Genomic DNA, 27,571 nt, shown 5'->3' on the forward strand with positions numbered 1-27,571 from the left:
TCCTCCATCTATTGAGGTTGGCAGATTTGGGCGAATCTAATTTTCTACTGTACTGTACATACTTCATGCGTAAGTGTTTATTTTAGAGTGTCATTTTTTAATGAAAAGGGGACAAAACCAGGAAAATTTGACTGGTTGCTTAATTTTCGTGTGTTTAAATTCGCTAACTTTGTCTCAAAAGCAGGGAGAAAAGAAGACAAGATGGACTATTTAGTCTTTCTTTTGATTTATGAAGTAGGTTACTTTATTTCGAAGTGCATATTAATAACATTTCTGAAAATTTGCCAGAGCTAAACAATTATAATAAAAACTTTAAGATTGTTGTAAACACGAAGGTCTGGAAATCTGATTATTAAAAATAGTTTGAATTGGTTTTCTTTATTTTGGGACTCTTTGTAACTTTGTTTAGTTAAACATCATTCTGAATCTAGTTTATTGGTGGCGTCTGTTAAGTCCATGAAGCTTCGGCATGACATCCTCATCATGAAAAAAAAACCGAGGAGAGCATTAGTGAAGACAAGAGAGGATGAAGAACAGAGGGAACAGAGTTGGTAGGTCTTTCTGATCCCTCTTGAAACCTTCTCATTAACATTTCCCACCCTGCTGCCTCTGAGAAGAGTCGAAATGGTGGAAATGTGACAGAGAGAGCGAGGAGTGAAAGGCAGGGTGGGTACGTCGTGAGTTATGGTCTAACACATATTATAACACACCCAGGGCTTGAGATGTCCCAGGGCCAGATGCTGCTTTTCTTGGACAGGCATCCTACAACATGGACACGGCGATGGTGAAGAAGATTAGTGACTTCAAAGCCCACAGAGAGCTAACAACTGAGGACTTAAACCACATTACAGAGCGGGCTTAAGATTTGATCTGTCAAAATAAAATAGTTAATGTTAAAGGCGTTCCAAGAATGATGAGGGTGGATTCCAGAGGTTAATGCACATGCATAGACACATATGGAGTAGCTTTGTGTGTGTGCGCTTTGTGTGCGATTAGTGAAATGGATATCTCTGTACTTCTAAGCAGCATGTCTATCAGTAACTACAATTAGCCAGAGGTCATTGCCATGGCCACCAGTGGTCCATGACCACTTATAGCCGGCTGCTCCCCTCCCCTGCCCTTTTCTCTCTGGATCCCTGAGAAGCAGTAACTAACGCATTGGCCTGCTGACATGCACCACCAACCACACTACCCTGATAAGCAAAATGTCTATATCAACTAGTCACCACAACACACAGATGGGGGGTGGAGGTCCAGGGAGGTCCGTATGTAGCGGCAGATCTGTTATTTGTCTCGGATGGCTGATCTGAGTAATGGCACTACAGATCAGAGTTGCACTACCCTGTGGGAGTGATATATCACTCTAAAAACGTCTTGTATGAACACACACCCTGCCTCCAGAAAACACACACACTCACCCCAGCCTCAGGCCCAGACACAGTAGGTCGGCAAACCTTTTACTGTTAATGAGGCCTTCAGGCTTCTTCAGACCAGCAGACAGTCAGAGCTCTGGGTTTGACCGACAGAGAGAGGAGTCAGGGCTGAAACATGTTTCAACAAAGATGCATGTAATCATCTTTGTGTAGGAGGGAGAAGAAGGTGTTGCCATCTAGGTATCAGTTTGTCCGTTGGTTGGTTCACCCCTTTGGTTCAGACTGAAACATCTCGTATATAAACTACTTTGATGATCCCCGCCACCAGCAGTTTGACATTTTCGTTTTTTAGTGAAATTACTTTTTTATGTATTGTCATGAATGGTACAGTCATGATTTGGGACACTCATGGTCCCCAGAGGATGGATGCTAATGACTTTGGTAATTCCCTGAATTTTACCTCTGGCGCTACCACCAGGTCAAAGTTTTCACATATCCAGGAAAATGTGTCAACATCTACTGGAGGTATTGGCACATATTTTGGTACAGACATCTGTACTTCTGAGGAGGTTTTGACATTTACATGCATCTTTGCAGAAGCTTAACTTCAGCTTCAGTCTTGTGGTGAAACTATAGCTCACACCAGAGCTGGCATGCACACCTGTAAAATCTCAAGGACACAGAATCCATATCTGTAATCAAGCGCATCAAGCATGCATTGACTGGCTGGTTCTCCAGCAGTTGTGTTAACATGGAAGCAAAAGAAAGACCCGAAAGGTGAAAGGATTATTTGCAAATTTAGGTTGAAAAGAGTTGTCTCTTTACAGATTTTTCTGTTTTTGTGTTGTATGTTTTTGTAAATGTGCAGCACATAAGAACATTACATGAAAGTACGCTGGCACATGCCTTTGCGAATGTCTTCACACTTTGTCTGTGCATGTTTGAAGACTCACCGATGCAAAAGTATGTTCCAAGCTTAAGGCGTAGCATGTAGTTGAACATACAGCACACTGAAGGTGACACATATTCATTTGGACAGTGTGAGCTTTACAGTGAGATAGAGAAAGCCATGACTTGATTTCTGTGAAGGCGCCTAACTCAGCTGAGAGGAGGAGGAGGAGGAGGAGGAGAGTCCTGATCCAACAGTAAAGACAGCCTGAGAAGCCTCGAGCAGAGAGGAGAGAGAGGCTGACAGACGAGGACACAAAGGGAGTGAAAAGAAAGGCAGCGGCAGAAAGGGGATGAAAGGGAATATGAGAGAAAGCGGTAATGGCAGATTAGACGGGAACTGAGCAAGTGTAAAGGAGAGTGAAAGAAAATGAACGCAGGAAGGGGGAGTGATTTGTCTGGCTCAGATGGAGTCAATATTTGCTCCATTCCACCAATCCTGTGCCAGGGTCTGGATCAAAGCAGGGCGTGTTTGTTCAAAAAAGGACGCAGAGAGCCAAAGGAGAAAACGGTGGACATCTTTACATTCTGATGTGGATGTGGCTGGGAGAACCAAGAGGGATACTTTTTCACTAAAAGCATATTAGTTTGAAGTTAATTTCTGTGAAATTGTAAGCATAGGTCATTGTTAAACCTCAGGCGGGAAGATCATTATGGATGAGAATAAAAACAAAAGCAAAACTTAGGGTTAAAAACGGCTAAAAGAGGGAGATAAGAGGATCGACGGGTGGATAGCTCTAATGAGGAGTTACAGTGGCCACTGGTGAGACAAGGACATGAGCAGGAGAGAGAGGTCGGCTCAGTTGGACCCTAATTGGCTGACGAAACAGCTGAAATAACCTTGGTCCAATTATCGCACAAAGAGCAATTGTTGCCCATTCAGAGAAGCCACTGGTCCACATATGTACACATAACAAGAACAAGCAACAGGATTTATGTCTGTGTGAACGGGCATGTATGGTATGGCTTGGCACAGTGCAGTCATGGTTGGCACAGGAGGCACTGGGCCACAAGAGATACAGCGGAACGACTCAGCTGGGTAGTAAGCGCTTCAGTATATTTACGGTCGATTGGATATAAAGACTACTGTGAATTGTATCATAGCTTACATTTCAATTACCTGCTGCTGTTGATGAATTCCTGTCTTGTTCAATCATGGAGCTCTTGGTCGTTACTTTTAGTTTACTGTGCAATATTGATGGATAGAAGTTCTGTTTAACTTAAGAGTCTACAGCCACGCTAGTGGCTCCATGAGGCTGTATTGTAAAGAAAACAAAAACTGTTAAATGGATAAACCAAAGTGTTGGACAAAGTTCACAAAGACCATGAATCTCAACAAATTGCATGGTAATCCATCCAACAGTTTTTGTGATATTTCACTCCGAACTACAAATGTCAAGCTGCTGGTAGTGTTGTAGTACTTGAGACTTGTATGGCCTTGGTCTCGTCTTGGACTCGACAGCATTTGTACTCGGCCTTGTCTCGGTCTCGGACATTAAGGACTCGGGATTATATTTCAAGACCATAACTTTGGGAATATCAATAAATTGCTTTTGCATTGTCTGATTTAACATCCTTTGATTGGATGTAAAACGTATTGCTTTAAATCCAACCAATAACCCTAATTAAAAATGTGTTACCGTTAATGACTGTCACCCCTCCCTGCGATGGCAAACATGGAAAAGGAGTGTTGAGTAAAGATGCTTATGTTGATTTCAGCTATTACTGTTTGTATGTGGGTGTTTTAATGGGAATGTGGATGTTTTTATTTTATTATGTGTCATGTAATGTGGGGAACTGGTCTTGGTCTCGACTTGGTCTCAGCCCCTTAAACTCTTGGTCTTGTCTCGGTCTCGATAAACTCTGGTCTTGGTCTTGACTACAACACTAGCTGCTGGTGGCGCTAGATGAAAGTCTGTAAACTTCATTCTCCGCGAACCACCAATTTATAGTCATGACGGCAATCCATCCAATAGCTGTCATTGACATTTCACATAAAAACACACGTATCACCCTCATGGCGGTGCTAAAGTAAAAGTCAGGGAATCACCAAAGTCACTAACATTCATTGTCCGGGGACCATGTATGTACAAAACGTCATGGCTTTCATGGTGCACCCAGTTTGTTGAGTTATTTCAGTCTGGACCAAAGTGGTGGACATTGCCATCCTTAAAGCCACAGCACTACGGTGGCTTAAAATTGCAGAATAGACTTTATTTACATATATGAAAAAAGGCAACAGGCTTGAATGAGAAATAAGGTATTATTCCTTTCGCCACGTACACTATACTTAGAATTATTACCAGCAATTATACTGCTAGGGAAAGCTGGAAAGCTAGACTGGCCTGCTGAAGAAAATAGAGAAAACAGTTCTCTAAGGCTCTGTTGAAACGAGTACTCTGGTGATTTAGTGTTGCACTTCCATAAACTCCACACCTTCAGTTTGTAACACAGGCTTTCTGTTAAAAACAGACCTGATCAGTTGCCTTTAACTCCCGTCAGAGCCACAGGGTAGGCTGAATGGTTCTTCTCATGACAAGTAAACTGAACGTTACGTGCAAAATCAGTGGAGTGCCCCTTTAACGTCTTATAGGGCCTTTATTCTAGCTTTATATTCATTAGTTAAAAAAAATAACAAAGCAAATCAATAGCTCCTTTCTATCTATATACCTATAATAGTAAAAATCGTGCGGCATACCCAGGGCAGAAAAATACCAACTGTTGTGTGAAAGGGGCCCGAATCTCTACACAACAGAGATGCAAGACTGGATAATAATGCAGGACTCTGAGAGAGGCCCCTATCAGTTCAGTCGATACTGTGGCTGAATAGTGCATATTCCCACACAAATTTGCATTTAATCAAATTACTGAATAGCAAATGATACATAGTAAATTTGGGGAGTGCAGGGCCCCAAATGCCCAGGGGCCCTGGGGCAGTGGACTGGCTTGCTTGAATTGTAATCCAACCTCAATAGAAACAATTCTCCCTAAATATTATCTGAGGTCTGAACACTATGTGAAACTTGCTCTCTATTACAACTTCTGGAAGAGTAAAGAAAAAATTATTCATAATTCAGAGAATATGCTTCATTTCTGCATACAGAAAAAATATTGTTCAACATAATACTTCAACATTTTGGGAGCTACGCTGGTTTGTTTTCTTGATAAAAGTTAGATGAGAAGGTTGATACCATTCATGTCTGTAATAACCCACCATGAAGCCACACCTTGTCAGTTTTACACTTTTTGGACAGCTTAATCAAACGAGATGCGTCTTAATTTGTGAGCTTAAGAAGAAAGAGCTAGGCTAGCCTTTTCCCCATTTCTAAATAAGATAAGCTAACTGTCTGCTGGTTTTAGGACATTATCTAATGGACAAATATGAGAGTATCAATCTTCTCATCTAAATCTCAATAAACAAGCAAATAATCGTATTTCCCCAAAATGTTGGACTAATCCTTTAACTGACAAGGCCATCAAATTTAGTTACATTCTCTTTAAGTAATGTTCTTGTTTATCTATCTGCAAGGTATCTGTAATATAAATATAATGTCTTTGATGCCAGATGCATTCTGTACTAAAACACACACACACACACACACACAGCTGGTCAAGCTGGTTTTTCTGTAAAGACAGTTATGCAACTACAAACAGACTCTCTACCACACATACTTAAGTTCAAAGATATTGAAAAGAAATAATTATACATCAATCATGTGAGCAAGTATGAGTTGCATGATAAAACCCTACAACATTTCAAACATGCCCTGAGCCACATCTACGTCAAGGATTTGGCCGCATACTCTGTCACCCTCCCCTCCTTTAGCCTTGTATGAACTGACTGGTCTGTCTCTCCTTCCCTCACCCAGGTTTAAGTTACAGCACCCTCCACAAGTAGGAATCCTGAAAACAACCTGAGGTCACGGTCTGAGGTCAGCTTCTCCTCCCTCTTACTCCCCAAGGCTGCACTTGTTTCTGCACAGCATACTGAGATGAGGAAAGGGACTGAAGGTTTGTACAACATGCACTGGATATACTACATGCACAGCAGAACATGCAGGGCTGAATTTCTGAATGAACAGGTTAACACAGTGGCTTCAATTACAGTTACAGCATAGTTGGAAAAGAAGCAATTGTTTGATCTACTGATTAACTTCATTACAAAAACAACTTCACAAATCAACTTGAGTCAACTTCCTACAATAACTGTTATCTTTAATAACTTCTGGTTTGCAAATAATCTAATATTTAGTCCATGACTGAGCAGTGATAGAGGTACATGCTTGAAACTTTCCAGTAAATATCACATCCAAAATGTTTTTTGTAAACAAAAGCAAAACTGAATCAACTGTTGCAGCTACCACTTGTAAGTTTTATACAGTTAACTTGCATATTGGAAGTCTTTGAGTCTGGATTTATGACCCTCCCTCCAGTTTTCTGTCATTTTCTCTTTACTGCCCCATTATTTCTTGAGTCTGCCTTGGCTCTTTTGCGCCCTGCAAGATTCAAACAACACATGCAGCAGTATGGGATATCAGAGCATGGGCGTCTTCCACGTGGGTTGGCACAAAGTCATGCAAGCAAATTCAAAACTGATGCTTGCCTCCCGAGCCTTCCTTTCTTCGCTCCCGCTTATAAAAAAAACATTTCACAGTGAGTTACTGCAGGATGAGAATGGTAAATGTAAATATCTATAAGTTTACAAAGGTGTTGATTTATTCTCCTCGCGTCTAACTTGGCCAACATGACCTCTGACTTTCCCCTGAACCCATAAACTCCTCCCTTTCTGAGAGAGATTCAACAGGTTGGCTAGAACAATAAACCAAATGCCTCTTTCACACAGAGGCTCCTGATTGAAGAAAGCGTCTCTGTCTGCTCTCTCTTCTCTCTAGGTATCCCGCTCTGATGATAGGAAATCAGGTCAGCAGTGTGTTGAGCATAGCAGACATACTTGGGAGCAGACTGAGGCCAGACAGAGACTGTACACTACTGTGCTGTGTTATGAGTTATCTGTGTGTCTTTGTGAGTGTGACTCCCCCGGCCTGGCACAGTCACCAGCTCAGCATGGATGTGTGCATGCAGGCACATCTATTACTTTTAAATGAATCTAATGCCAAGTGCAAGCACACATCTAAATCAAAGTATGTAAACTGCACACCCGTGGATTAAAAGTGGAGACCGTCTGACGGATTGAGAGAGCAGCCAGATCAAATAAGGACCTACATGCCCAAAAACTCTTTGTATAAACTGAGAGCTCGGGCTGGGCTGAGAGGACTTACTGGACCCAGAAGAGTGAGGGGAAAGGAAAGGAGAGAGACAGACAGGGACTTGGCGAGAGGGAATAGGAGCTGAGCATGTTAGGCCAGGCAGCGCGGGTGGGCTGAGGTTTTTGGGGTCGATGGAGAAAGCTTTCTGACTAACTTTATTCTGCGTTTGTTTCCTTTTAAAATATTTTTGTTTTGTTTTGCTTGATTGTTGCTTGGTGCTTTAAACATGCAAATGAGTCCCTACCCAGATGCATAGATCTGTGTTTTGGTTTTTTTGTGAGTGTGCTCATGCTGCACTGCTGTCATATATTTGCATATATACGAAAAACATTTACACCCGGCACACCTGTTGAACAGAGTAAACAGTCCAAATGATCTAGTGATATTCCCTCAGGTGGTAATTTTCAGGCCCCTATCCAAACACGACCCACTTAAACACAAAAGGCAGAGAAGAATTGGAATCCTGGAGGCTGATTATTGGAGGGAGAGTGACTAAACTATTAGCATGTTAAAGAAAATCTGTGTGTGTGCTAACGTCAGCGCAGGGTCTTAACCGCTGGGTCCATGTCACTGTTTGGCTCTGAGCCCCACATACCTCCTGTTATTGTTTTCAGTGGCTTCACTTTCTAAGGCCACCTTGGCAATGATCACATTTCTCTCTCTCTGCTCACACACTCTTTTTCTTTCTTGCCCCTACTCTAAAACACACATAAAATGCATCAACACACACACACACACACAGGGGGGGTTATTTATAACAGGGTGGAAGGGAAAGGCAGCCTGGCCTCGCAGGGCCTATTTTGGGAGGTTCAGCCTTCAATCAGTCAGGCTGACAGTTTCTCAGTGATAGAGGGAGAACAATACAGGGCTGCCAGTTTATCTTCCTCCGGCCAGCCTGTTTGGCTCTGCCTTCCCCCCGCCTGGGTCACCGTCACTCTGCCTCCCTCCAGGAAAACTGGACTTCCAGGACAACAGTGATCTCAAAATATGTCACTTTACAGCCTCTGTTGGGCTCCCAAAATGCTTTTCTATTAGGATCAAACTTCCAGTCTTAAGCATGATATCTCTAGATATTCATGATTACATATGCAAAAATCAAAGTTAAAAAGGATCTTTAGGATTAACATTAATAAAATGCTATGAATCTCCTTCGTCAGGACGGTGTGGGTGTGTTTAGATCAGATGCTTTCAACAGCAGGACTGCAACAATCAGTCAAATAATACAAGTAATAATCTATCATAATACAAGGTGCCTGGGGCCATGTGAGTGGGGAACAGGGAGTTCAGAGCATGCAGTGTGTCCAATGTGTATGCATGAGAGTACTAGAATGAAGAGAACTTTTTGTTATAGTATAGTAAAGTGTAGGGTTTGTTATAGAGATCTATACAGTTGTTTTGTATGTTCCCAGTTTTCTTTAAGATACATAGAATGGTGTTATGATAGTGTAGAGCATCCTAGGTTTGTGTAACTGTATAAACTTAATAAGAAAACAATGAGCAGGACGATAAGTCCAAACTTCCCAATTAAATTTTATTTAAAACACTTTGTTGTAAAACACCACACAAAATAAAACCCCTCCCTGCCTCCCTCCCAAACAAAGAAAGAGTTAACTCTAAATCAAATGTCCCTCAGGGCTTCCTTACAGTCAAGATGGTGGCGAAGATAACCAAAAAGAGGATCTATTCTTCTCATATATCAGGCCAAAATCTCAGCAAAAATTGTGATTTACCGAAACTACAGAGGTCCATGAGCATCTTAGATGTGCAAAATATTAGGCTAATGGGTCCAGTAGTATGCGGAATTAGCTGCGGACAGATACACACATGCCGACACGACCAAACGCATGATGCCCTCCAGGCTTTCACCTGGCGGAGATAATAATTACAGCCCTAATTGACAGTAACCAACCAACTGCCATCAGATTCTGATTCAAATGTACCTAAATCCTGATTGGTGCATGGAAGTATGTGACATGATCTTTTCCCACCCACAAACCAGAGAGAAGAACACAGAGAAAAAAGTAAATATAGAAATTTCTAATGTGAAATAAGCAAAACTATTGTAACCTCAGGAGTAAAGGGTGAGCTCATGTACAACCCCATCACTCCCAGCAAGAAGCTGATTGAGAAAAAACATTTTCAGGGCTTTTAACTTTTAATAGATAGACAGTTCTTTATAGTTTTCCCATGAGGGCTTCTCTCTTATATTACTGCTGTAGATATCCATCTGTGCCTCCCTGAATGATTCTCTTTATTGTCTCACTATATAGAGTAGCAAAAAGCTTTTTTTATACTGTCCCCACAGCAGCTTTCTTTTTCGGTACACCCCTTTAGCTAAAAATAATTTCCTATGAACTCCGTACGACTCCACCAGTTGAATGAAGGATTGCTTTGTGTGTGTGTGTGTGTGTGTGTGTGTGCGTGCGTGTGCGTGTGCGTAAGCAAAGATAGTAGGGGGTGGGAGTAGTGGGGAAGTGAGGAGGGCAAAGGGAGTCTGATATTGTTATCTATTAAGTAAAGATTTCAGTGTTTACCGGAGCTAATGGTCTGTGTCATCACTACGCAACTACTGTGAAATGCTGGCCGGTGGCTGGGCCACATTTTTCACAAAGCCGACAGCAAAGTTTGCAACAAGGAGTGCTTAATATATTCACTAACAAGGAATGATATTAAGAATAAATCAGTGAGAGTGAACTCTTTTTTTCCTCAAGGGAGGATGCAGGCTTAAAGAGTTAATTCACTTAAATTCCCAAAAACCTTTTTTTCTAGCCATGCAGATATGTTTGGTTTTGCCTGCATGTGCTTGTGTTATGAAATTTCTGTTCAGTGAGGTGTCTGGATTAATACGAGTAACAGGGACACTGTTCAATGTTCAATATTTAGCTACACTAGCGACATGGCTCCTGGGAATGTCACCCTAGCAATGTTGGTTGGCCCACAGCTTTTATCCTGACTGAAATATCTTAAAAACTATTGGACTACGAATTGCCATGACATTTTGTACAACCATTTATGACCCCAAGAGGATCAATCTTACTGACACCAACAGCAGGAGGACATTTTTAGTTCAAAGTGAAATATCTCAACAACCTATAAATGCATTGCCATTACATTTGGTACAGACATATATCTCCCCTTAGGATAAATTGCAAACCCTTTGGCCTCCTCTCATTTTCATCTAACATCACCATCAGGTCATGTGTACATCAAGTACTCAGCTGTGCTTTGTGTTTAGTGACAATTAGCAAGTACTAGCTTGTTAACATGCTGAAGAAGGTGAAAATAGTAAACATTATTCCTTTTAACATCAGCATGTTAGCATGCATGTGAAAGCCCTGCTGTGTGTAAATAGTGTCTCAGGGAGCCTCCAGCAAGGCTGTAGACTCTTAGTCTTAGTTTAACTAAGTTTTCAACACTGAGCACATCAAATGAAATTTCATTCACCTCCATTATATGAGTGCGCCAGCAGAAATCTCAGATATCTAAAAAGGTACTGTTGAGCCTCAGGTCTCCTATAAGGCCTTCTGTGATTCCCACATAGCTGGTCAAGAAACAGGAGTATTTAGCAACATGTCTTCAATACAGAAGCTCCCTATTACATCTGTGGGTTTGAAACGCAGAATTCATTGACTTTGTTAATGCATCTGAGCTTGATTAAGCCATTTTTTCAATCCGACTTGTCTGACTTATAGTAGAGGCTTCATCATGAACCCGCCTCCCCTTTCTTGCCTACTAAATGATCTCCGGAAGAACTAAACACACAAACAACTCTACTTGTTTCACAACCAGCTTTGTTGAAGCCATTGCCTTTTGTCCAGTTGACTCGGTTTATACTTTCCCTCGCTCTCTGTGTCACTGTTGTGACTGATGTCTTTTCCATCCTGCTGCCCTCTCTCATTAAAAAAGGAAAAACTTCCAATCCTTTTGACCTTTACCTTGACTCGGCTGTTTCCACTAAACACACATGAAAACAGACAGCCCTGACACTGCTGCTCCCTCTCCTATTTTAGTCAAACCCCCTCCGCATCCTCCCTTTCTTCCAGTCTTTTAAAGGTATGCCTGCTTTTCTATTTGGATATCTTGACACAGACTTACGTAAGCGGGAGGTTCGCATATTTAATGGACTTGAGTGAACAAATTGCAACTGCAGTCGAGTAATGCTGGTATTAGACCGATAGTGATCTTAAAATAACCTTAAATCTCTTCTCTGCACTTTTTTGGACACAGATTTATCGGCGCATGCCATTAATGGACAAATCAACAAGTAAGTAATCTTTTATATACTTTTATTACAAATTGAAGCAGCCACCTCTTTAGACTAAGCCAAAGTATAACAGCTTGAACATGTAAAACAAACATTTATTACATCTGTGACTCATTATCTACAGAACCGTCTCATCAAAACTCGTCTACGTTGCTCCTGCTGTCTCGTAGCTGCGTGAGGGATGTCAGCACCTCGTCTGTCGGCCTCCTCCCCAGCTGTTTACCTCCCCTGCTCCTCACATTCACTGTTCCACTCTCACTCTCCTTATCCCCCACCACTGGACAAAAACACAAAAACAAAATGTCATAAACAGGTATGGTGACCTCAACAGCAATGAGCAGGGAGTTAGGGATTGTGTAGTCAACTTAACAGACAGGCTTTAGTATAATAAGTATCTATTATTAATCTTTACCAAATATGTAGTTGTACTGGGCCAGCTGAGCAGAGCGAATCTTCTTATTTAAGGTTGCTCCCTGATCATCATTAAAATCAGCCATGAAGCCAGCTTCACGGAACTGCCGGACAACCTTAACAGAAGAGAGGCACTTCTTTTAAGATTGTATCGGTACTGAGCTTCTCACGTCAATGAGCAAATTAATAATGACAAGAAGAACAAAGTTTGAAAGAAAGTACACTTGGTCTGCACAAGGAAAGCTTCATCATAGACTGACCTGTTTGCTGTACGACTCACTGTTGCCCCCCACAGGTATCACCATGACCTGCGCTGGGGACAACCACAGAGGCCTTGGTGAGGTAATAAGAGAGAGGTTAGGGTACTTCTGCAGAATCTCTTCAGCCTGATTAAATGCATCTGACTCCACATGAAAATTAATATCTTCTCACCATTTTCCTCCAAAGTTTTCAGCCAGTATAGCGATCATTCTCTCCAGTGATCCCAGCACTGCTCTGTGGATCATCACTGGCCTGTGCAACTGTCCATCTTGACTGAGCGAAAGGAAAAAGACAAAACAAAGGGAGTGAGGGTTGGGTTTTATGATGGTTACTTAATGTCAGAAGGTGTAATAATAATAATAAAAAATTTTGTAGTGCACTTTACAGTTGAAGCAAATTTCAAAGTGCTACAGTTAAGATCATAAAAGCAAGGTAAAAACATCAATATAAAATACAAATAGATAATGCAACAGCTTGCAGGGTTAATTAAAACTCATATGTTCTGCTAAAAAGAAATGTTTTTAGTCCTTTTTTAAAAGTCTCAATAGTCTGAGGTATATTCTGTACCTGTATTGTATGAATGTACATTTCTTTTTCACGTAGGCAGCTATCCTTAAATATCTGAGATTATTAGGTTATGTTGCAAATCAATGGGCAGGACTGTTCAGTGCAGTAATGTGATAAAGTACCTTGCTCTTTAAAGTATTTGCTGGATTAACCAAAAACAGACAATCCTGTTTGGTTATTGTATGCATAAATGGTGTCTTAATTGCTTTTCCTGAAAATGTGCTACATTGCAACAAATATCAGTGATTCAATATAAAGTTACACAATCTGTGATGGAGGACTTTATCCTTATTCACTCCTAAATGGTCAAAAACACTTTGATGTAGAAGGACACCATGAGCAAAGTAAGGCAGGCTAATAAGAGACAAAAAGAGGTTCATGGGAAAAAACAGAGAGCCTGAACTTAAATTCAATAAAAGGACTAATCCTTCATGATCAAATTAGCTCCATATGAAGTTAAGATTTCTGCCATTTTAACTTGAGCAATTCCAGGACACTGCAGCAAGCATGTGGGTTTATCAAACATGTTTTAAAAGTGCCAACGTGCAGATCACGTACGTAAATCACTACAGATGTAGGAATGTTAAGAGACTGAGAGCCAAATGCAGAAATCTAGGACTCACCCGACATACAGAAGGTCAAATCTGATTGGCAGCTGGAAATCCAACTGGATTGTGGCACACTGGTGTTGTCTGCCAATGGCATCTTTGATCTGGATGTCAATCTGTGGTGAAACACGTAGGTGTGTTCACATTAGCATTCACTTGTCTAACCCAGCCAAAATATACAAGTTCAGAGCTCGGTGCTACAGGCGCTGCTGGGGGCAAATTGCATTTTTGAAGACAGGCATGGTTATGAGTAGGTTTCCAAGAGAAGATAATCTAGCTAATTGTGGTTAACACACCTTTGCTAGATGGCTGGGAGGAATGTTTTGTTTGTTTCGTTGAGAGTGTTTGTGTATCTAGCCCCAACCTGACTTGACCTGCCTCCGCTCTCTGTGCCTCTAAGTGAGCTCCATCATGTAACGTCTGCCTGAAGCTGACTTCCTCTTGATGTTTACTGACTTCTTGTAAAAGTGAAAATGAAATGCCTCAAAGAAAACCAAGGTCATTCTCAAGTCAAGCCACTTTATATATTTTCTTAAAGCACGTGGCTATAAATTTTCTATGAATAACTGTCACATTTCTGTTTTTATTACTGTTCCTGTGGTCTAGGACAATGTGAACTGAATCATTTAGTGCTCTTTGCAGAGCCAGGAAGGAAAACAAAGACGTCTGTGTCACTCTCTAATCTGTGCAGTAACACCAATTAACTGATCCTAGAAGAATCAGTTAGATAACATGAAACATTTGATTGGGAATCATTAAATCTACTCACTATTTTTAATAATTCTTAAACATGTGCTGCAAAATGTGTTTTCTTCCTGAGAATTACACGTGAGGATTGATACCACCTTCAGGTTACAGTCAGCAGTCAATTACCTTAGCTTAGCATAAAGAGTGGCTAGCCTGGCTAGCGCTAAAAGGTAACAACGTCCACCTGACAGCATCTCTAAAGCGCACTAACACGTTATATGCCATTTATTGATTTTTAATTAGTAAGTTTTATAAGTACTTTTTGTGCCAGCAACAGACTGCAGGCCATAGCTTCATATGTAACATACAGACACGTGGTATTGATCGTTTCATCCAACTCTCTGCCAGAAATCGAATAAGTGTATTTCCCAAAATGTCGATCTATTCCTTTAAAGTGCCTTTTAGCATAAATAGCAAAACTGAAAGTGAATAAAGTGAGTGGATGCTCCCAACATGTTTTGCCTGCTGTTACAGACACAATGATGAACAATAGTTACACTTGTGTGTGAAAATCAGTTTCCTTTACCACATATATTGCCCTTCCCACTGACCTTTGGTCCGTAGAAGGCTCCGTCTCCTGGGTTCAGCTCCCAGCGTTCACCAAACTGCTGTAGACTCCTCTCCAACTGCTGCACGCACGCACACACACACACACACACACACACACACACACACACACACACACACACAGTAGGTAAGTAGGCATAGTAGATAATGTAAGTGCTGTACATTAATGCACATTATGGCCGTCATGTCGGCTCTTCTGTGGGTGTATGTGTGAGTGAGTGAGTGAAGGAGCTGTGGGAGCTTCGAACCATAATGTTCAATAATACTCAGTTGAATCAGGTTAAATTGCCGCTGTGCCTATTTAAAAGGCGCCCGTGGGGATTTAAAGATATACATCTACTGAGCAGCCCAACACGGATCATTTCTCCACTGGAAAGTACCACTTGTGTAAGTGACTGGTTAAGTGGATATCACTACACCGTGTCATTTTTGTTTAAAGTTTTTTTTATAGCTGGATCCAGCTTACAGTGCATTTGAACAGCTGGGCCTGTCTAAGACTACATATGATTCTGGCATACCACAATGTGATAAAGTGTGTGTGAATGCGTGTGTGTATGCGTGTGTGTTTACCTGCTCGGCATTATCCCACTGTTCAGGATCCCCTAGGCATGTCGTAGGACGTGTAGACAGGAGGCAGTGGAAGGAAAACCCAAACACTTGATACACTCGCCTCACAAAGTCCAAACATGCCACAATCTCTTCTTGCAGCTGGAAAGAAAGAATGAAAAAAGTTGAAAACAAGGGCAACAAGAGGACATTGTAATGTAAATAATGAGACTAAGCCAGTGGACTTTATTTTCCAGCCAGGGTGGGAAAAGAAAAAAGAAATCTGATAATGTATTTACTGCAAAGCCCAGAGACCTCCAGAGATTTAATTAGTATTTCAGAAGCTAACCGAGTGATGATTATCATGTGACTACGATCTCTGTCAATTAACAGGAAGCAAACAGAAAGACTAAAGGAGCGCAATCACTATGGTGCTATGTAGGGGGTTCAGGATTACACAGACTGTGCAGCCACAGAGATGCACATATGGAGGTGTAATGTTTGAACAGGACAAAGACCTTCATTCATCCAGGCTAAGGCCTACTGGAATGTCTCAGGGGTTATTTGTACAGCCCATCTAATCACTGTAATATGGTTCAACATGTGTCCCATTCACAGTTTATACCCCACTTATAGCATCTTAAGAAGTGTGCGGTGGTCTAGAAAAGGAAAATCTGCAACATTGTATGCATGTTTATATCTGTTACGTTCACCTGCTCAGGCGTGCAGAAGATGTGAGCGTCATCCTGGCAGAACCTTCGAACTCGAGTGAGACCTCCCAGTGCTCCAGAGAGCTCGTTGCGGTGCAGCGCCCCGAAGTCAGCCCATCGCATGGGAAGCTCCCTCCACGAGCGGACACGCTGCTCAAACATAAGGCTAAACAAAAAGGAGGGAGAGTTCATAGAGACTAAGCAGCGCCTGCTGTGAAGACACAAGAATACAGGGATGTGTGTGTGTGTCTTCACCAGTGCGCAGGACAGTTCATGGGTTTGAGAGCGTAGGTCTGAGCGCCCTCTGAAGTCACAGTGAACATGTTCTCGCTGTAGTGCTCCCAGTGGCCTGAGCGCTCCCATAATGCAGTGCTGTACAGAGTTGGGGTCACAACCTCAGTGAAGCCTCGTCTTCGGTATTCACTCTACAAGACGTCAGGAAGGAAGGATGTGTGTGTGACAATGAGTGCAGTCCAGGGTGAGACTGTCACAACAGTACAGTAATTGAAGGCTAACAAGAGCAATATCCTGACGGCTCATGTGAACATGTGCATCCCCCAGGATACAATCAACACAGCACATTTATTGTAATGTTAATGTATGTATGTACGTGTTTGTGTGTGAGTGATGTTAACACGGACAATATTACATTATACATTTTTAACATAAGGAAGAAAACTAAGCATTTTTTGATTTCCTACCTGTTTGCACATTTCAGTTTTACTTGCATAAGCAGTTCTGAATAAGGTTATAAAGTTTCAGTTCATTTTAAGTGGTTGCTGCAGTACCAACACTGGTTATTTTATATGACAGAGGCTGAAGGGCTAAGTTATAACAATTTGGGTTTCTTTTTCTTTGTTATTTTATTCAAATTAAAGCAACAATTCACAAGCTGAGGTGGCCAATCATTATACAATCTATTGGGTTACACAGTAATACCACAGTCATTCTATTGTAACTCTATATTACGGAAATCTGTGTTCACCCTTTTACACAAGCAAGGTAAGCAATAACAGACCTGTGTTAAACTCAAGTTTGGAGCAATGACAGATGACACATGTTAATCCATTTCCACTGACAGCATATGGCGGTTTATCCAGGATCATTGGTTTGGTCTTTCTTATAGTATACTTCATTAGTATACTACTATTTCATCATTTGTAAGCTCTCTCTGCCAGTGATAAGTATAAACAGACTTGTCTGTGTGGCCACCAGAGTGGTGTTTCTGTTTGGGCTTCCATGTTTTTCTAGTTCTACCTTAAATCTTTTCTGTGTAACATACATAAAACAAAAAAATAATTAAAAATGTTGTACCCATCGAACAGAGTCGAAGTTCTGCTCAAGATTTTTGCCTGTTAAAATGGAGTTCTTCCTTGCCACTGTCACAGAGTACCTGCTCATGGTGGGAACTGTTGGGTCTCGGTCAATAATATAATAAAGAGTACAGTCTAGACCTGCTTTATATGAAAAATGCAATGAGATAAGTCTGTTATGAACTTGCGCTATATAAATAAAATTGAATTGAATCTTCAGTCATTAATGAGGCTGTGATCTGTAGTGTGTACATGAGAATATCAAATGGGATAGTTCTACAAACCCTGATATTTAGGATATATAAGAGAGGAGTTGCACCAAAAAACAAGAGGCATGTTTTAGTTTCAAGCTTTAGCAACTGAGCAATCTGCTGGTATTTACTTGTCATAGTAGTTTCCTGACAAACCTACCTGGTGCTTGTGATTTTTTTGAAACTGCAAATATGCCTTTTTTCAAGTAATTATGCACATAGTTTTCTTACAAAATGTTCTTATATAAAATAAAGTCTACAGTCAGTTCATTAACACATAGTCAGTTCACCTTAATGAAGTCAGTGAGGGTGTTGTAGATGTGGGCTCCTTTAGGCAGGAAAAAGCAACTGCCTGGACTCACGTCATTAAAGAAGAACAACTCCTGGTCCTATGCAAAAAAAACATAGCATTTATTAACCAAAAGCATTTACATTTATTCATTTAGCTGACGCTTTTATCTAAAGCGACTTACAATTGCTATACATGTCAGAGGTCTCACGCCTCTGGAGCAACTAGGGGTCTTATCCACTGCTCCATCACCACCAAAAGCACTTATTTAACCATCTGCCTTTTATTATTATAATTAATTAATAATAATTAATATTTTTCATTTAGATATCATCTTACCGTCCCGATGCGTCTGTGGTCTCTCCTCCTTGCCTCCTCCTGCTCCCTCTCCCACTCCTCCTTGTCCTTCTCACCTGGAAAGGCCACACCCAGAAGGCGCATCAAACCCGAGGACTCTGTCTGATTGGCCAGGGTGACAGGCGACAGCTGGGATGTTACAGATACAGAGTGAGGAGAGGTTGGGGAGAAGAGTGTGAGAGAAAATGATGAGCAAACAAAGAGTGACGGTCAGCCAGAAGAGGATGTCTGACAGCACGTCTGATGGATGGCGGTGTTTGTAAGGGCTGAGAACAGGAATCTGGCTTCTGACAAACACAACATCCTGCTGCTGATATTTCCGGCCCAGCTGCTATGGAATCCCATTCTGCCCAGTGACAGCCCAGTATGGAAACTCCTCCCTCCTCTGGATCAATAAACGAGAGAAATTCCAACATGTGTCCCACAGGACAGACAGTGCCAAATGAGTCCAAATAAAACACAATTTTACTGATTAGGTGTTAACCCACAATCTTTGATTATAATTGAAACAAAATTCCTTAAATGGTATTGCTTGTATCGCTTTTGTTTAAAAAACTAAAATGGATCAAATGGGTAATGTACGAGGCAAATATGGGAGCAGTTGTGCAATAAAAAAACGTCAAGAGAGACATGAGGAGAGAACAGAAAGGGAACACAAAACCACAAAGGTGGAAAGCAGAGGACAGAACAATTACACACGCACACACACCTGGAGCATCTTGAAGACTTTGAGGAGGCCAGTGTGTGGGAGGAGGGGGCTGTTGCAGACCGCTATGCTGTCCCCACACCTGAATCCCAAAAAAAGGATGGTTTAATCTTTTGGTGTTTAAAGACACTAGCACTGGTACGTATCAAGTGCGTGCGTGCGTGCATTAATACATGCCTGTATACTGTAATGGTAGGGCCATTCATCTGCTCCCCAACAAGCTGCAGTCTCAGTTTGCTGTTCTATAAGAAGAACATCCCACAAAACACACAGAAAATTCACATATCTACAGTATGGACAGCAAGACAATGAGAAGGGGCCTGACCTTAGTAAGTAAACACTGGGACAGTGGATATATCACTGGCACGCCATAAACAGGAGCCACTCCTACTCCCCCATGTTATCAAAGACACCTATAAACACTCACAAGCTGACAATGTAATGCAAACAATTGTTAGTTACATGTGTGCTGTTCCTGATATGGCAAGTCAAGGTGGGTGCTAGACATCGGCCCTGAAGACCTTGACTATGTAAGATAAAGCGCTATATAATTGTAATGCATTACTATTGGTGGTGTATTGTTGTTGAGACATTGGTACTGCTGACCTGGAAGAGCTCTTGGACCTCTTCTGTATTCAGCTCCAGTTTGGACAGAGGAAGTTTGAGGGCTGCAGCCTGTTTACACCTCTCCTCTACATCACTGAGAGACAGGGCACTGTGTGTGGGGAGGACAGATTCAGGTAAATCAGAAGCATAAGAATCTGCGGCAGCAAGATTAGCAGTGTCTGAGGAAAGAAGCACCAGCTATTAAATGATTATGGGGAAGGAAAAGAGGTCAGGGACGTATAGATTGTTTTAATAATGCCTGTAAGGTAGAAGGGGTAATTATAGCAGCACAGCATAATTATTTTTTATTTAGACTTACATCAGCACTTATATAATTTGTTTTTTGTGCTGGTAAGTGATTGTTAAAGCACAAATGTGAGTATTCCACACAAGGCCAGATGGTATTTTGACAGACTGCATTATTAGGGCTACAACCAAGCAACAGACTGCACAGAGACAGTTACATGAATATCTCACCTGTTGTCCAGCAGGTGGTCACAGTAAAATCCGAGCTCCGACGCTCCTTCTCTGCACACTTCGGCACCAAATACCTTCTCCAACACTCCGCCCAGGACACACGCCCCTGTCCTCCATGCTGCCTAAGAAAGGGAAGGTGGTACAGAGCAGGGTGGGTGTAGAGATCAAGGGCATTTTTTGAACAGTCCTTCTGGATTGGGAATGGGGATCTTGACTAACCAACCTGGACACATGGTGGCTCCGCTTTAATCTTGAGAAGCTGCAGAGCTGCAGTCTCTATTCATTCAACTTATACTGTAAATTTCCAACTAAACTGAGTCTTATTGTTGACCCCCCCCTCTCCCTCTCTCTCGCCTGCCATTCACCGGTCTTGTGCAGAGTTTTGAGTCCATGCTGTGCTGCCGACAACTGCATGCACGTCGCAGTTCATCGGGGGTCTATTTCAAGTAGCCGGCTATTTAAAAACGATATAATAGTCTTTTTGTGGTTAATCAACGGTGATAAATTATCCTAAAGTCCCACGCGGCGCGGACAACTCGGCACAACACACCGGTGCTCCGTCTCTTCAGCAAGTGCTCCTCCTCTGCCACTACAAACATACACGCTACGTCTACACATGCTGACTGATGATCCAGGTTTAGGATTACAATTTTAGATTTATTCACGCACTTTAAAAACATTTATTGAAAGTTTTTCTTTTTACATGTTTATTACAGCATTAAACGTTGAAATGAATATTATAACTTATTGGGAGAAACCTGGTAGTTCTCTGTAAAATCAGATGTTGAGCACCCCCATATCGCCATGATCCTTGTTTCGCTGCAAAGCTTTAACTGCAAGATTGACACTCGCATCAGGCTCTGCCCATCGAAGCATCGAATCTTCGACTATTCGGGGTCAGCCCTACTAATTCTTTTTCTTTTCAATTCCTGTCTTAATAGGTAACAGAAAAAGAATGGTGAATGTGTTAACAGGAAGCACTCAACATATCCTGCAAATTTTACTTTATTAAACATTAGATCTTTGGCAGGAAAAACATTTTTAAATCAATGATTTTATAATCATGCACAATCTTAATTTCATGTTTTTAACTGAAACTTGGTTAGACCAAGATAACAGTGCAGCTGTCCTTATTGGATCTACCCCTCCCAACAGTTTTATGAGCAAAGCTAGAGTGCGTAAGAGAGGAGGTGGAGTTGACATTTTGTTTAATGACTCACTCCAAAGTAAAAAGGTCTTATGAAAATTTTGAATAAGTGGCTCTTCAGCTGAATTCCTCTTCTCAAGCTATTCTAAATATCTACAGGCCCCTTAAATACTGTGCAACCTTTTTTGATGACTTTGACTGTGTAGTTACTGTTGGTGATTTCAGCATCCATGCTGACAACCTCCAAGACAGAGGGACTAAAGAACTGTGTTGTGTTCTTGATAATTATGGACTGACCCAACATGTGACGGAGCCCACACACAATATGGGGCACACGCTGCACCTCCAAGGGTCTGAACATTTTCAAGGTTGTGGTGACTGATGTTGCTCTCTCTGATCATTCCTGTGTTTTCTTTGAGAGTGCTATCTGCGTGCACACAAATGTACAAACAGAAGTAATCACAAAACGGCATATCACTGAAAACACTAGTGAAAAGTTTATTGAGGCTTTCTCCTCAACACCCGCCCTCTCACGGGTCTCTGCGAATGAGCTTATAGATAATTTCAGTTCTAAAATTACAAATGTTATTGATGCCATTGCACCAGCAAAGGTTAAGGTGGTTTCTGGTAAGAGAAGATCTCCATGTAGAAATGCCACGCTGGTTAGAACTCAAAAAAGAGAGCGTCGAAAAGCTGAACGCAGGTGGCGGAAAACAAATGTCCAGGTTCATTATGACGTCTATAAAGAGAGACTTCGCATTTATAACTTAGAACTGAGAAATGCAAGGCGGTCCTGATTCTCTGACATCATCACCAAAAACAATGATAATGCACGTGCCCTGTTTGCTACTGTCGACAGGCTAACCAACCCTCCTGTGTCTGTAGCCCAATGAATTTGCCTCCTTCTTCACAGACAAAATTCATACAATTACACAAGCAATCAGTGCCTCCATGCCAGTAACAGCATATGTGTTGTCCCTGTGTCCACTTAAAAACAATTCAAGCAGCATGAGACAATTTGATTCTATTAACCATAAAAACATAATACAACATCTCAAATCCTCGTCCTGCTGCCTTGATATTCTGCCAACAGGTTTATTACAAATGTTTCTGATCGTATGGCCTCAGATCTTATACAAATTTATTACATGTCTCTTCTCTCAGGTTTCTTCCCACAGGCCCTGAGAAAGAAAAACTCTAGACAGGTCACTCATGAGCAATTGTAGGCCCATATCAAATATCCTATTTTTTGAGTAAAATCAATGAAAAAGCTTAGAGCTTTCTAGTGCACTAAATAACTGTTTTGATGTCTTCTAGTCAGGATTTCGACCACACCACATCACTGAGACGGCTCTTGTTAAGGTCTTCAATGACATCCATTTAAACACTGAGCGTGGCAGAATTTCAGTCTTAGTATTAGTGGATCTCAGTGCTGCATTCGACACGGTCGACCACAACATATTACTACACAGACTTGAAAACTGGGTTGGACTTTCTGGCACAGTACTAAACTGGTTTGAATCCTACTTAAAGGACAGGGACTACTTTGTGTCTATAGGTAATCCCACATCTGAACTAACAAAAATGACATGTGGAGTTCCCCAAGGCTCCATTCTGGGATCTCTTTTGTTAAACATTTACATGCTTCCATTGGCTCAGATTATGAAAAACAACAAAATATGTTACCATAATTATGCAGATGACACACAAATTTACATAACCATGTCACCAGGGAACTATGACCCCATACAAGCGCCGAGCATACCAGAATTTTCTTCAATTAAACAAAGATAAAACTGAAGTTATTGTTTTTGGAGCCAAGGAAGAACAATTGAAAGTCAGTGCTCAGCTTCAATCGGCAATGTTAAGAACCACAAACCAAGCCAGAAATCTTGGTGCAGTCATGGACTCAGACCTGAATTTAAGCAGCCACATTAAGACAATTACAAAGTCAGCCTACTATCATCTGAAGAATATTTCAATGATTAAAGGACTTATGTCTCAGCGAGACCTGGAAAAACTTGTCCATGCATTTATCTCCTAAAAAATCCATCAGACAGCTGGAGCTGATTCAGAACGCTGCTGCTTGAGTCCTCACTAAGACCAAACAAGTGGATCGCATCTCTCCAGTTCTGAGGTCTTTACACTGGCTTCTTGTCTGTCAAAGAATTGATTTCAAAATACTGCTGTTGCTTCGTTATGAACCATCCAGACCTCTCAGGTCATCTGGGACAGGTCTGCTTTCTGTCCCCAAAACTAAATGAGGAGAAGCAGTGTTCAGTTTTTATGTAGTTCTTTTAAATCTGAAGACTTTTTACCACTGCCTTTAATTAAATCAAATTTAAGGCTGTAGATTAATATTGTACACTGCACTGTGACTTACTGTCTCGTTTTAATTTCCTATGCAACTCTTTAAATTAATTTTATCCTGTTTTTAATTTCTATTTCACCCTTTCAAAAATTATATTTTAATGTGTTTTTTTCCCCCCATTTTTCACTATGTTGCTTTTATGTTTTATGTAAAGCACTTTGAATTGCCTTGGTGATGAAATATGCTATACATATGAACTTGCCTTGCCTTCAGTTTTGTCTTTTACAGACTTATGTTTCATTCTACCAATTCTTCCTTCCATGACCTCAAGGTGTGAAAATAGATTTTAGAATTATAAGATCCACCCTAAAGGATATGTGAGTATGACACAATCTCAGTACATTTTAGACAAATGGAAAGAACATAAAAGAATCATTTAAAAAAAACAGAACTGATTACCTGTCTACCCTCAACTGTGTTAAACCCAAGAAGTTGTAGTTCGCAGTCTGCCTCTAGGGGACGTCCAAGCTCCCACAACTCCCCATTCACCTTACTGACCAGTGCTCCTTTCAGACTGCAAGGAGAGATTCAATAACCCTGTTATTGTATGAACAAAATCAATAAGAGAAAACATTTCTGTACGCAGTAAGTATTTACCGGACACTCTGAGCAACAAAGAGAGGTGTTGTGACACCAGCTGTTCCCTTTATTGCCCGGCCGTCAGCCAGACGGATGCTGAGGGGTGCTTCTGTAGCTTCAACTCTCTTCTTATTGCCTTGTTTCTCCCTGAGAGTCTCAAAAACTCGCAGTCGCTCAGATAAAGCTGGGCACACCTGAAGGAAAGATGTAGATAAAGGTTAAAAGGGGTGAAAGGATGAGAGGGTGACAGCAGTGCAATCCAATTTAACAGCAACACACACACACACACACACACACAGCATTATAACCATCATGAATGAAGGCATTACTGCTAGGCTGTTGTATTACGCTGCATACATTTTAAATAAACTGGTGACTGAATGTATGCTGATGCTGATTAATATTGTGATGAAATAATGTGATAAAGCTTGTAGTCTTTTCCTCTGCTTAATGGTAAATGATACCACACTCTTAAGTTAAATTACTGTTAAACGAATGAAAAAAGTAATTAATGAATGTATAGATAAAATGCCTAAACATTAGATTGATGATTTTATTCTCACCAGATGAAATTCTGAAAGCATTACCCCAAAATATCAATTTGAAGGGATTTGGTCAAGAATATTGTGACTTAAGCAACATGACCACATGAGAGAGAGCACGGAGAAGTAGAGGACATGGTTGGGTTCATGTCACTCATATATAACACTGTAGTGTATATTCAATTCTTCACATACTGCTGTCTATCCAAAAACTAAGTGCTAAAGCTTGTCCTATATAACAGAAAACACTGATATTAAAAAGAGAGAAATAAGGTTTAACTAGATACTTAACTAGGTAGTTTGGTTATTACAGCATAAAAACAGCTTCCCACATCTCATAAGCAACAACAACAGCAGCTGCACCTCTGTACAGACTCACATTGTACTGAGGCTAACGTTAGCTGTAATGTTACTGCGCTAATGACAAGCCTGCGCACCTTGCTGTACCTCCTGTGCGCGCGAAGTACCGCACGAGCTGCCAACCGACAGATCACCAGTCGAAACAGCTGTGTCACCGCCATCCTAAACACACCTGTCTAAACACACGCGGTCATTTCCAAGTATCCCACATTACTGTAACCCTCCAGTGCGAGCGGCCATAACAAACCGGAAGCACGGATTAGGGCAGCAGCGGTTACGTCAGGGGCGGAATATATGACGCTGCGTTAGAGCAACGTGCGCGCTCCCGAGTATCCACACAAGACTGCGCGTCCACACAGGTGCTACACACACGGTACAGCTGCAGATATTATAGAGGGCTAGTAAGTAATATATTGATGTTAACACCTAAAGTCATGCACACTCAGGTCAGGCATTTCAGACAGGATTAAAGATATGATGAAATTTAAACAAAACAGTTCATACTAGGGAGTAGGGAGTTGGTGACACGTGAAGCACAAAACAAGCCCATCCATCACAGCACGAGATCAGCTAAACTGCGCCTGCAGTTCAGTGAACCTCTGGTGTGCAACCCAGAGTTTCGACACACAGAGAGACACCGACCTACAGCGTTACGACACCGGCAGCAACGGAGTGGATGTGCTCCATAATGGAGCTGCGCACTTTGCTTTAAGAGCCGTCAGCAGTAACTGCAGCTGCATTATATCCTATTAGTTAGTCCGAAGCTTAAGTGACATTTACATCTGTAAGTAAAGTAAGAAAATCTAACTTGATGCAATTAATATAACCCTCACGAAAACAAGCTTCGCTGTAGCTACTCTTCAAATAATAGACACACTTTAAAGACTACCCCGTGGAAACTAATATACAAAGACGCAATGTAAAAAGTGTTTAAATGTTAACCTTATTAACATCTGAATGCAGTCATCTTTGTCTTGTCAAGCAATGACCTTCAGGTTGACTGCTATGACAAAGTCAAACAAGTGAATGGACAACTCAGTTCATTCTGACCAGGGTCGTGAATATATTTTGGTTTTACCATTTAGAATTGGCCAACAGTAGTACTGAAGTACATAATGTAGACTTGGATGTACCTGCCTCAAGACGTACGAGCCTTAAGTACCACTGACCTGCCACTTGGGGGAGCTACAGTACTTTCTAAAAGAACAAGGTCCATAATTATTGATATCACTGGCCAAATCTGGACCCTGTCACAGATGACCCCTGTGCAAATTTCAAAATATGGGACCACCTTCAGTATATGCTCCCTCACTTCACTGTGTTCGTGGTGAAATGTAGTGCAAAGCACACATGTGTGTAGAAGCTTCGTTTTAAAACAACTTCTATGTTTACAAACAAGATCTCTTGTTGGCCTTCATCTGATAACTGCCCAACCAGGAGAGCATGTAGTTTTGCCTAATGGTGCAGATGCAGCACACATTTATAACATCAAGGACAAAACAGTTGGGCTGTACAATTAACTACATATTTTCACTGTTAACTGTAGAATAATAGCTGTGAGGTCACAGTGAAACATTTTCCTTTGAATATCCAGTGCAGCTGACAAAATGTTGCAAAATGAGTGCATTAACTGAATTCATCCATACATTATACAAATTACAATAGTTATTTACTAATAGCTGTACAGCCATTGCTTAGTGTTATTCTGTTAATGTTGTGACTGGTTCACTGGAATTGAGGCATCAAAGTTTCTATTTTACAATGTATTCAGTGAATTCTGCAAATGTGGCCCATATGTGCAAAGCTGATGCCAGTAGTGTTACAAAGTTATTCCAACTGCATTTCTAAAATGTGGCTTTTCAAACAACAGTGTGCATTGTAGTATGCAAATGTTTAGCAACAACCCCCCAAAAAAAGAAAAGAAAAAGAAAGTAACAATTAGTCCTTAAGGAGGTATTGAGAGAAAAGTTTGAGTTTGGGTTTTTATAAGAGGTGAAAAGTAGTAGAAAGCAGCAAATCACCTCCCTTGTTAAATTGAGACAGAACACCAACTGCTTACAGTTAACGGTGCAACCACAAACAAAATGACAGATTGACTAAATATGTGAAGGAAATGGATGCAAGTCACTCCATGAAAGCACTAAAAGTGTAGTTGTCCTTGTGTTCTGCAATATGCTTTGTGTAAAAAAAAAAAATATATATAAAAATAAAATGAAGATGTATTCACCCCTTTAAGTATGAATATTGACTGTGACAATAAGAGCATGTGTGCATGTTCATCACACCAGAAAGGATTGGACACTC

The 27,571-nt window shown here is 41.1% G+C and overlaps 1 protein-coding gene and 1 long non-coding RNA gene across 3 annotated transcripts; one reads left to right on the forward strand and one right to left on the reverse strand.

Moving 5' to 3' along the window:
* Positions 1-2,657: 2,657 nt before the first annotated feature.
* On the forward strand, positions 2,658-11,852 carry LOC123968227. Of its 2 annotated transcripts, none has more exons than XR_006824417.1 (3): positions 2,658-3,363; positions 6,191-6,332; positions 11,816-11,852. It is a non-coding gene; the product is annotated as an uncharacterized LOC123968227 (long non-coding RNA). The 2 variants fall into 2 exon arrangements; XR_006824418.1 differs by having other exon boundaries at positions 2,658-3,360.
* Positions 11,853-11,857: 5 nt separating this feature from the next.
* tars2 (threonyl-tRNA synthetase 2, mitochondrial) lies at positions 11,858-25,891 on the reverse strand. Its single transcript, XM_046044825.1, has 18 exons — positions 25,345-25,891; positions 24,384-24,559; positions 24,186-24,300; positions 20,269-20,390; positions 19,792-19,900; positions 19,363-19,427; positions 19,189-19,267; positions 18,462-18,608; positions 18,124-18,222; positions 16,525-16,694; positions 16,273-16,435; positions 15,584-15,721; positions 14,998-15,075; positions 13,715-13,815; positions 12,696-12,797; positions 12,524-12,596; positions 12,265-12,379; positions 11,858-12,129 (listed from the first exon to the last, which is right to left on the reverse strand). Exons 1-18 carry the CDS (start codon positions 25,426-25,428, stop codon positions 11,987-11,989), a joined length of 2,079 nt encoding a protein of 692 aa, XP_045900781.1. The 5' UTR covers positions 25,429-25,891; the 3' UTR covers positions 11,858-11,986.
* Positions 25,892-27,571: the final 1,680 nt, after the last annotated feature.

This window comes from Micropterus dolomieu, linkage group LG03 (genome assembly GCF_021292245.1).
Source record: "Micropterus dolomieu isolate WLL.071019.BEF.003 ecotype Adirondacks linkage group LG03, ASM2129224v1, whole genome shotgun sequence".
NCBI classification, from domain to species: domain Eukaryota; kingdom Metazoa; phylum Chordata; class Actinopteri; order Centrarchiformes; family Centrarchidae; genus Micropterus; species Micropterus dolomieu.